Genomic DNA, 11,334 nt, shown 5'->3' with positions numbered 1-11,334 from the left:
TCAGGCAATGCGGTAGATGCCTAAGTCACAGGCACCGTTGGCGGCCGCCCTTCTGCCTGTGTCGCGGAAGCGCCGACGGGTCTAAAAGGTCCCCGGGAGGCGGGACCTCTGAGAGGCTCGGCGCTGAGCCCGGGTAGGGCCAGGTGGTTGCCCTTCCGCTGGTGGAGAGCTTGGGCTCCTCCGCTCCTCTCCGCCCACGAGGGGGATGCAGCTCCCGGAAAGTAAGGCCGCCGCGGCTGCGGCTGTAGTATATATATGTTCTAGAGACTCGAACCCATCTCTGCCTTAACGCCTCCCCGAGCTCTCTTAGCTCCTCCTCCCGACCTGCCCATCCCATTTGGAGATGAGAGGGTGGGGGTGCAGAACTCTGGCCTGGGGTCGGGGCACGCGAACGCATCTCGGCTGATTAGTAGCTTTGACGTTTGACGAATGTCTGGTCTTAGTATCTCCCCGCAGTGTGTGTGGCGGGGGGTGGGAGGGTGAGTAGGCCAGAAATATTCTTGAAGGTCTTTTCTACCTCTGACGTCTCATTTCAGGAAACTGGCATCCATCATCTGGGACAGTTACTTTTCTTTTTTAAAGGAGGTAATTGTCAGTCTTGTTTCCAAAGAGCGACCAGAGTCCTGATCGTAAAAACAGTCTGCATCTTTTATTTCGACCTGCCAGCTATATTTATCCAACAGGTGTTTTTTTCCACCTATGTATCTCTGAAACTCCAAAGCAAAAACCTATCTAATCATGAACAATTTGTGTGTGTTGGGGGGGAGGGGGGGGGTGTACAGTTTGTTTTATCGTGTATGGAAGCTATTACACATATAAACTGTGTACATCCAAACCATAAAGCCCAATACACTTTCCAATTTATAAGTTTGCAGACCTTAAACTTTGCTTGTAGCTAATTTAAAATTGGTGAATTCACTAGTTTATATAAACATTAAAGAATTATTAAAGTCAGAAAATACAGTGTTACCCCCAAATTTCCTAGTATGTTCAATTAAGGAAAACAGTTATAGTTATTATACAGTTAGATTTAAACTCTTTTTCCAAAATAAGTGGAAGTATGAATTTGTTATGTGGTCAGTTTTTTTTTTTTTTTTTAATTTTGTGGGGAAAAAAAACCTGCAGTGGTAATTTAAAATGAAGGAAATTTTAATTTTCACCATAAGAACACAAATAGAATTGTCTGATTTTTTTTTTACTGACAAAATGTGAAGTATGTGTTTTTTCTGTTTTCTCTAATATATTATTGAGTACATGTGAAAGACTACACTTAACACAAGTAGGTTATTTGACGTTGTAGTAATTGAAAGTACACTTTGTTGTAGCATTTTGACTTCGTTATGTATATTTGCTATGTTATCTTTCACTAGTTTTTGAACTTCTCTTATACTGTTGATTACAATGGTATATGTCACCATACCTCTATATTACAGTTTTTCCTATTTTGAAAATTTTTTCTTTTTTTTCTCTAGGTGAAGTATACTTTAATGTACTACAGGTTGTATACTACGGATGGGAACTATTAAAGTTTATAATGTCAAAAACTTTTCTTAGACCAAAGGTATCTTCCACAAAGGTATGACACACTAAAATGGCCATGTAATAATTGTCCAAAAAGAATGGTAAATTTTGTGTATGTTCTTAATGACTTATTATTGCCATCAAAGTAACAATGCCCAGTATGTGATGTAATTAATGATCTAAAAATTGTGATAGTAAGTTGTGAAGTGACTAAAACCACAACAATTTTAAAAAAGTGATTAAAATCTCAGTTGCAAAGAAAAGCCTGAAAACTCTTAAATGAAAGGTCAGTAGAAGAAAAAGAAATATATGAGTCTTAGTTGGTGTTAAAGCATAACAACAAGCCGTGCATCTTAGAAACCTTAGTTCTCACTAAGGCTAGTGGGTAGAGTAGGTCGGGGGTCAGGTGGTATCATACTCATTTGCAGGGTACCTGTTTTCTAGTGGTGGGTCTTATTTTTCTCTGATCTTAAATAAGTGATTAAACTTTGCTCTTTCTCAGTCTTTTTTTTTTTTTTTTTTTTTCCCAGTAGATGGGAGTCCACATTTATATAAGAAATAAAACTGTAAAGTGTATAAGTAACATGTAGATCAGAACTATGAGATCAGGGGTGCCTGGGTGGCCCAGTTATTTAAGGCTCTGATTTTGATTTCGGCTCAGGTCATAATTTCATGATTTGTGAGTTTGAGCCCTTGAGTGAGGTTCTCAGTGGCAGTGTAGAGCCTGCTTGGGATTCTCTTTCTGCCTCTCTCTCTGCCCCTCCCTTCCTCCTGTGCTCTCGCACAGTCGTTCTTTCTCTCTCTGTCTCTCTCTCTCTCTCTTAAAAATAAATATACATATAAGAAAATAGAATTACAGCGCCTGGGTGGCCCAGTCAGTTAAGCACCTGACTTCAGCTCACATCGTGATATCATGTGGTTTGTGAGTTCAAGCCTGCATTTGGGCTGTCTGCTGTGAGTGCAGAGCCCATTTTGGATCCTTTGTCTCCCTCTCTCTCTGCCTCTCCCCTGATCTCAAAAATACATAAACATTAAAAAAAAAAAAAAAGAATTGCGATATCAGATTTGCTATCAAAAGGTTTACTATAGCAAATGATATTTTTACATACTCTTAAAATACAAGAAAAGAGCCAAAATTGTATTGCCACTAACAGTCTTGGAGAAGAGGAAATGAATTAGGTGGCTATGACTGAATTTTTTTCCCACAGGTCTTCATTCCTTTACCCACTGGTGATAATATTCCTAACTTTTTGTCCTTAAAGTGGGAGTGAAGTGTGACTTTCATTCCTAAAATACTTCTAAATCTCAACTTGCATTTCCTTAGCATTGTCTAATATGTGGTACACAACTATGGCTGAGTATTCAATGAAAATGTACCCTAGGTTTCCCCTTGTTACCCAGCCAGGGAATTTCACAAGCCAGTACTAAGCTAGGTTTTTCTAGATTTACACTGTAGGAATGTTAAGAAATTTCATCTTAAAAATTTTAGTTACTAAAAAGAACTTTTTAATACTCCCAAATACTTTTAGGTTTTGTTTTTTTTTTAATGTTTGCTTATGTTTGAGAGAGCGCAAGAGCACACAAGCCAGGGAAGGGTGGAGAGAGAGGGACACAGGATCTGAAGCAGGCTCTGTGTTGTCAGCACAGAGCCCTTCGTGGGGCTCGATCTCACGAGTGTGAGATGATGACCTGAGCCGAAATCAAGAGTTGGACGCTTAACCAACTGAGCCACCCAGACACCCCTAAATATTTTTAGGTTTAAATTGCTTAATTCGTCATTTTTCTCTGTGTATCCATACAAAGGATTCTAAAGAAAAGTTGATGATAAAGGGAACTGTAGAGAGACCAACAGTTTCTAGAGACCAGAAGCACATGAGATAGAACTCACTGATTTTCCTGTTCTATTATCCCAATTCTGTTTTCCTAGACAAATCTAAGAAACAGATCATCCTCCTTGGAAAGCCTGCCTCCCTTTATTGAAAATAGTATTTGCTTTACAGGCTAAAGAGAAATATAATCAAGTCATAATTAGAAATTATTCATAGCGGGGTGCCTGTGTGACTCATTCAGTTGAGCATACGCCTTCATCTCAGGTCCTGATCTCACGGCTCATGAGTTGGAGCCCCACATTGGGCTCTGTGCTGGTAATGCTGCGTCTGCTTGGGGTTCTCTCTCTTACCTCTCTCTCTCTCTGAACCTCCCCCACTGGTGCTTTCTTTCTCTTTGACAATAAATAAACTTAAAAAAAGAACAAATTATTCATAGCATCAGGATTCTTAGACTGTACCTTCATAAAAGTCAAAGCTGATAAGGATTATTTGGATAAGTATGCAGTGGTTCTTAGTTTGTGAATGTATTAATCTGGTCAAGGCAGAAGTATCACTCTTCTTATGGTTAAAATATATATATTTTAACAGTCTATTTCCTTATTTAGTTTTGCTTCTTTTTTGGTACTTAGTTTTAATATTCTTGTTTTAGTCTACCAATGAGTTTAAGAATAATCAGTCTATTCTATACTGGGAATATTGTAATTAGTAAAAAGAATTACGTTTGTATTCTATATTCCTTTAGATGGCATTCATCATTATCTTGGTTAAGTGAACAAGTATGCATTTGTACCTAGCATGAAGTAAAAAAATAACTAATAGATATAAAGCCAGATTTACTTAAAGAATTAAGTTGTGAGATTTTTGTTTGAGATATTGCAAGTATATGAATATATTTTTTGTAGCTTACTTACATAGGGAATAGAAGCAGAAAATATATTTACATTTCTTTTTTTCAGGTAACAGATTGGGTAGACCCATCATTTGATGATTTTTCAGAGAATACAGGCATCTCTATTACTGCCACGTCGTTACATGTGAATAACGCAAGTCACAGAAGAAAAAATGTGCCTTCCAGATTAGAAAGTAGCAGATTTCCAGCTAGAAAAAGAGAAAAGCCACTGTCTTCAGAACAGATTTATGGTCCAGAAAATTCAAAAGACTATTTATCTGAAAACGAACCATGGGTGGATAAATACAAACCAGAAACTCAGGTACTAAGTAGGATACAAACAAGTGTACGTAATTTAATTTCAGGAAGGAGAGGAATGTGCATTTTCAGATGATTACTCATAAAAATCTGAATGAATGAATTAGAAAAAAACAATAGTTCCTAGGTTTTTTTTATTTTCCGTTGTTTAGCATTTCTCAAGTTCTTCCAAAGTTGGACCATTGCTTATTTGTGTTAGATTTAATTTAACCCAACATAGAATTGATCTGTTTATTTTTTTCTTAAGTATAACACCTCCCTCTGTTTATTCCCTTCCCAAAATGTATTTGAGGATTTAAAAAAAATTATAAAATTCCAGACCTGCTCCAAATTTTCATAAAAAGGTATCAGCGTAAGAACGGAATTTTTCCATAACAATATAAAAAATTAAGTGTAATAACAAAGACTTTTAGTTACCTCATGTGTTACTTGTTTGCTAGTTTTTTCATTAAAAATGCTTAATTTAGATTCATGTGTACTAATGTACCAAAAATCCTTGGGCTAAAATTGTTTATTTTAAACTTGAAATTTTTAGCATGAACTTGCTGTGCATAAAAAGAAAATTGAAGAAGTTGAAACCTGGTTAAAAGCTAAAGTCTTAGAAAGGCAACCAAAACAGGTAATTTGATAAGAAATGTGTTTTACAATATATTAACATCAAATGTTTCTCTTATTTATGGTTGGTTGTAAGAAGTTAAACTTTTAGGATGACATTGTTCATTAAGTCCAGATCACATACATTAAAAGTCTTTGGTTTACTGCTTCAAGTTTTACTAAAAGACTCAGACTTTGAGTTTTCTCCTTTACTTACACCTGTCTCCCACTTATGCCCTCGTAAGTCATCATAAAGCATAATAAACCGGTTAGGGTGCTAGCATATTTAGCATATCTGATCATCTCTTGCTGAAGCAAGAGGCAAATTACTTACTAGTTTTTGTATTAAATATAGCCTGAAACAGTCATTCATTTTAAGGCTAATTTTTTTGTTTCACTTCCTAATTCTGTAATTACTCTTGGCTTCCAAGCTAGAATATTCTTTCTCTCTCTCCTTTTTTTTTTTATTTTAATGTTTGTTTATTTCATGAGAGAGACAGAGTGTGAAGAGGGGAGGGACAGAGAGAGAGGGAGACACAGAATCCGAAGCAGACTCCAGGCTCTGAGTTGTCAACACAGAGCCCGGTGTGGGGCTCGAACTCACAAACCGCGAGATCATGACCTGAGCCAACTGACTGAGCCACCCAGGTGCCTCTCTTTCTCTCTTTTTTTAAACTTACTTTTTCTGAGATTTTTTCAAATGTAAAGGAAAGTAGAATAATAAAAAAACTCATACTCCCATAAAGTACCCGTCATTTTTCACTTTCAAGTATTTTAAAGTAAATTATAGGTAAGTGACATTTCAGTCAGATTTTTAGAAACATCAGTATGCCTCTTTTTTTTAAATAAACATTTTCTTAATTAACTATATGTACCATTACTCTAACAAAATTAGTTATAATTCCCTAATGTTATCTAATGCTCATTTCATATGCACATTTATCCATTTGTCTCCAAAATGTCATTTACAGCTGATTTGTTACAACGAGGATCTAATCAGGGAACACCCATTGCAATGGATTGTTACACCTCTTAGGTCTTTTAAAATCTAGAACAGTACACTTCACTCTCTCTTTTTCTCTAAGACATTGTGAAGAGACCAGGTCTGGTGATACGCAGAACTCTCACATTCTAAATTTGTCAGATTGTTTCCTCTTCATGATGTCTAACTTGTTCTTCTATCCTGCATTTCCTGTAATCTGGAAGTTTGAATTAAGGGCTTGATTAGACTCAAGTTGAACATTTTTGTAAGAATATTCTGTGTTGTATGGTGTATGTTTTATGTTGTCCCATATGAGAAAAGATGTTTGGTTTTCCTACTGTCTTTGATGTTAAGTTTTCACTAAATTAAGGAAATGATAGTAAAAAATCTTCATTGTGAGAAAAGTTTCCCTTGCAACTGCCATATAATCTATGGGGAGAAAATTTGACAATGTTATATGTCCAGTTCCCCAGCAGCCTTTCACCAAAATGCTTTAGCATCCATTTGCAGTCTCTGCCTGAATCAGTTTACTTTGTTAAGATTGCAAAATGGTGATTTTTAAATTCTACTTTTCTATAATTGTTAGCTGGCAGTTTTCTATACAGAAGTTTGCCAATGTTAATTGGGGCTATGTAACTACGTTTAAATACAATTCCAATTGGAAACACAGGATAGATTTTAATGGATTGCCTTTAGTTTTCAACTTTGAGATGAAGGGGTTTGTGTTTTAGTTGCCTCCAGTGGTAACAGGTCTTTCTCTTTTGAATTGAGGTTTTTTTCTGTCTGGTCTGTGGATCTAACCATTTGGTTTAGTGTTGAGATAATGTATTTAAGGTAGATTTGCAGTGTCAGCATTGGTATTCCTCTGCTGGCTCAAAAAATCTCCCCTCTCTCTTTTGTGAGTACAGATTCTTGGGCAGTTTCCCTGACACACTTCTTACATCCAGGCATTTTCTTAGCTGAGCTAATATTTATATCTTTTTAGTGTTCACTATGTTGTCTCACTTACCAATACCTTGATAATGTAAACATTATCATGTGCTAAACCTACTTGTGTTACTGTTAATACTCTAATGAACTTAGGTATGTGTGTGCACATGTTGGTATTTTGGAAAATATTTCCTCTACAATTTTAAAAGCTTCTTCCCTCCAAGAAGTTAGAGTGTTACCAATCATACACTCTTTATTATACAAAAGTCCAATGATGTCAGTAATTACAAGACATTTTTATTCAAAAAAAAAATTTGGTGACTTCTAGATTTTTCTGTGGGCAAGCTAAAATTATTTTTTCTTAAATTTATTGTAAGTACTTCAAATATCTGCTGAATTTAATTTTTCAGGGCAGCATCTTTCCTTAAAATATGGTAAAACTATTACAATGTGATGAAAATGTATATAGGGGATATAGTCAATAATTAATAACTTTGTATGGTGAAATGATAAGTAGACTTATAGTCATCATTTTATAGTGTATAAAAGTCATCATTTTATAGTGTATAAAAATATCAAATCATTATGTGTACACTTGAAACTAATAGGTTATGTCATTTATACTTCAATAAAAAATAGAAAAAACTCTATTTTAGGCGATGGGAACATTAACACACAAGTCTTTATGCTTTAGTGTTCTACCTACCTCCCACTTCTCTTACTGGAAGCAAAGCTTTTGCTATGTGGCTGTGCTCACTGTATCAAAAAACAAGACACTTAACTTTATTACATAAGAAAAATACATGGGTGCCCATGTTGATCTTCCTCTTCTTTTTTTAAAAGTAATCTGCTTGGTGGTAGTCAGTTCTCATTACTTACATTAGGCATGTCCTGTAAAGTTACTAGAAACAGCGAATACTGAACCATAGTTCCTGAGAGAAATAAGTAGTTAGGTTCCTGCAGAATCATCCTCTGGCCATATTTACATCAAGTCATCAATATATAACCTTGTTTTATATTTGTTTTGGTTTAAAGACACCATGTTTAACATATATATATATATATATATATATATATATATATATATATGTATTTACACTTTTTTTTTTTTTTTTTAATGCTTATTCATTATTGAGAGACAGAGAAAGATAGAGCTCCAGTACGGGAGGGGCAGAGAGAGGGGGAGACAAAGAGTCCAAAGCAGACTCCAGGCTTTGAGCTGTCAGCACAGAGCCTGACGCAGGGCTTGAACTCAAAAACCACGAGATCATGACCTGAGCTGAAGTCAGATGCTTAACCAACTGAGCCACCTAGGTGCCCCATATTTTTCAATCGTTAAAATCATGGCCGATAGATAGCACTATAATTCATGCACTTATTTGTTTTAAAAAATGGGACTGGTTCTCTTCTGGGGCCAAGTACAAGAGCCCTTTTTATACTAGTTAGTAAAGGTAAACAGTTGAGTAAGGATTACAGTCCACCAGGGGATTAGGAAATCTTCCCCTGATATTTTTTTAGATTTAACTTTTTTATCAGATTGATAATATGAGGAGATATTACTGTGACCTACAACCTCTAGTCTGTCTTTAGAGTTCTAATTCTGGAAAAGATGTTTCGTAATACACTTTTCTTAAAAAATTTGATATCCAAACGAAGATCTTCCTATAAGGATATTATACTTATTTAATACTAAAGTGTATAATTGAAAGAGAGGTTTGTATTAAGATTGGGTTTTTGAATTCAGGTAACCTCTAAAAATATTTGTTTCAGACATTACCTGCTCAATCTAATTGACATTTAGTTGTTTTAATTTAGCTGCTAAGTAGACCTTAGTAGGGACATAATGCAAGAATGGAAGAATTATCAGAAGCTATACTTAAATTTTAGGAAAAAGACTATCTTATTTTATAGTCATAAAATACTTATGATTTATTTTATACAGTTGGTATAATCCAGATAGCATCATTGTAAAATTTAGTCACTTTATACCAGAAATTTAGTAAATATTTGTAGAAGTAATTAATATTTAGAAAGAAAATTCAAACAAAATACTCTAGCATTCCAGGTGATTTTGATTTTTTATTAATGTTTGTATTTGGTTTTAGGGTGGATCTGTTTTATTAATAACAGGTCCTCCTGGATGTGGGAAAACAACAACTCTAAAAATACTATCAAAGGAGCATGGTATTCAAGTACAAGAGTGGATCAATCCAATTTTACCAGACTTCCAAAAAGATGATTTCAAGGAGATCTTTAATTCTGGTAAGATTTGCTGTGAAGGTAGTGGAAATAGTGGGAAAAGTCTATGTTTAAAGGAGGTTTGAAACTCCCCATCTAGGGTGCCTGGGTGGCTCAGTCGGTTAAGTGTCCGACTTCGGCACAGGTCATGATCTGACGGTTTGTAAGTTTGAGCCCCGTGTCGGGCTCTGTGCTGACAGCTCAGAGCCTGGAGCCTGTTTCGGTTTCTGTGTCTCTCTCTCTGCTTCTCCCCTGCTCATGCTCTGTCTCTGTCTCTCAAAATAAATAAATAAACATTAAAAAAAATTAAAAAAAAAAAAAAAAAAAAAGAAAGAAAGAAACTCCCCATCTATATTCTTGAGATTCCCAAGATTTTTGGGTATATGTTTTTAGAAGAAATTATGTGTTGTCACTCGTATGCTAGATTGACATCTGACCACTATTAATAACTTCATAAAATAAGAATAGCAATCAAATGAAACCATATGAGAGCATTTTCTTTGATACTTCCCAGTTTTAGAGAGTAGTAATTTCAAGAGAAGAGGGGAAAGTTGCCTCCAGTAGAGGAGAATGGGATTCTTTGAGGATTAAGTCTGATCAATTGATTCATAGCACACTCATTTGGAGTGTCTTCATTTTACAGGCAAAGACATAAATGTTTTTACCAGTTGGGTGACTATTATACTGACAGCTGTATTCTGAAGTTATTTAATTCCATATTACATTCATTGGTATAGAAAATTCACTGTGGTCCATGATGACTCTTGTCTTTTGAAATGTATATCTTATTTTGAATTTGAACAGTTTTGCCTAATTAGAAAAAAATCCACAATTTTGTGAGCTCCTTCAGGTATATGTGAATGTATTCAGTAACATATATATGTATATTAAGTACATATGTGTGGTGCTGATGTGTGCATAATTTGTTGAGAGTAAAAATGTTGAATGTGTTTTCTTTCAGAATCAAGCTTCCAAGTATTTCCCTATCAATCTCAGATAACAGTTTTTAAAGAGTTTCTGCTAAGAGCAACAAAATATAACAAACTACAGATGCTTGGAGATGATCTGACAACTGATAAGAGGATAATTCTGGTTGAAGTACGGACAAATTTTGAGATCCTACTAACTATTGAGTAAATAATTACAAGATATATCTTACTGATAGTGGCGTTAACTCTCTCCATAGTATTAATCGTGGTAAAATATAATGTAAAGGCTCTGTGATAGCAGAAACCTCAGGTCTTTTCCAGTAAACTTGAATAGAGTAGCTATCAGTTGATGAACTTTAGAATTTTAATGATGTAAGTGTGGAAAAAGCAAAAGAAATAATTTGAAGGGTGCCTGGGTGGCTCAGTCATTTGAGCATCTGACTCTTGATTTCGGCTCAGGTCATGATCTAGCAATTCGTAAGTTCAAGCTCGGTATCAGGTCTGCGTTGACAGTGAAAAGCCTGCTTGGGATTCATTCATATTCTCTCTCTCTCTCTCCCCCTCTCTCTCTCTCCCCCTCTCTCTCTCTCCCCCTCTCTCTCTCTCCCCCTCTCTCTCTCTCCCCCTCTCTCTCTCTCCCCCTCTCTCTCTCTCCCCCTCTCTCTCTCTCCCCCTCTCTCTCTCTCCCCCCCTCTCTCTCTCTCTCCCCCTCTCTCTCTCTCCCCCACTCTCTCTCTCTCTCCCCCCTCTCTCTCTCTCCCCCTCCTCTCTCTCTCTCTCACCCTCTCTCTCTCTCCCCCCTCTCTCTCCCCCTCTCTCCCCCTCTCTCTCCCCCCTCTCTCCCCCTCTCTCTCCCCCTCTCTCTCCCCCTCTCTCTCCCTCCCTCCCTCCCTCCCTCTCCCTCTCTCTCTCCCTCCCTCCCTCCCTCTCTTCCCCTCCCTCCCTCCCCCTACCCCTCCCCTTCTCACTTTCTTTCTTGCAAAATAAATAAACTTAAAAAAAAAAGGAAGGATTTTAGAAAGTGGTGTCTTAGTGAAAATACTGTAACTAGTAGTGACCTTAAGAAATTTGAACTGAAACTTGGGTTTCCCATTGATGCATTTT

General features: G+C 36.3%; 1 protein-coding gene across 5 annotated transcripts in view; it reads left to right on the top strand.

Annotated features, from left to right (window-relative positions):
* The first annotated feature begins 84 nt into the window (after positions 1-84).
* RAD17 (RAD17 checkpoint clamp loader component) overlaps positions 85-11,334 on the top strand; it is a 37,779-nt gene continuing 26,529 nt past the window's right edge. Inside the window, exons 1-7 of one of the 5 annotated variants that reach the window (XM_053907284.1) lie at positions 111-221; positions 537-585; positions 1,473-1,576; positions 4,307-4,561; positions 5,093-5,176; positions 9,169-9,325; positions 10,263-10,399. In XM_053907284.1, the coding sequence (XP_053763259.1) occupies positions 1,535-1,576; positions 4,307-4,561; positions 5,093-5,176; positions 9,169-9,325; positions 10,263-10,399 (675 nt within the window). In that variant the 5' untranslated portion in view covers positions 111-221; positions 537-585; positions 1,473-1,534. Of the gene's footprint in view, positions 222-253; positions 480-536; positions 684-1,472; positions 1,577-4,306; positions 4,562-5,092; positions 5,177-9,168; positions 9,326-10,262; positions 10,400-11,334 lie in introns of those variants that run through there. The other 4 variants (XM_053907287.1, XM_053907283.1, XM_053907286.1 and 1 more) reach the window with 4 other exon arrangements.

Source organism: Panthera pardus, unplaced genomic scaffold (genome assembly GCF_024362965.1).
Source record: "Panthera pardus isolate Hobbes unplaced genomic scaffold, ASM2436296v1 HiC_scaffold_2, whole genome shotgun sequence".
NCBI lineage: Eukaryota > Metazoa > Chordata > Mammalia > Carnivora > Felidae > Panthera > Panthera pardus.
This window is presented reverse-complemented; position numbering and strand designations above follow the sequence as displayed.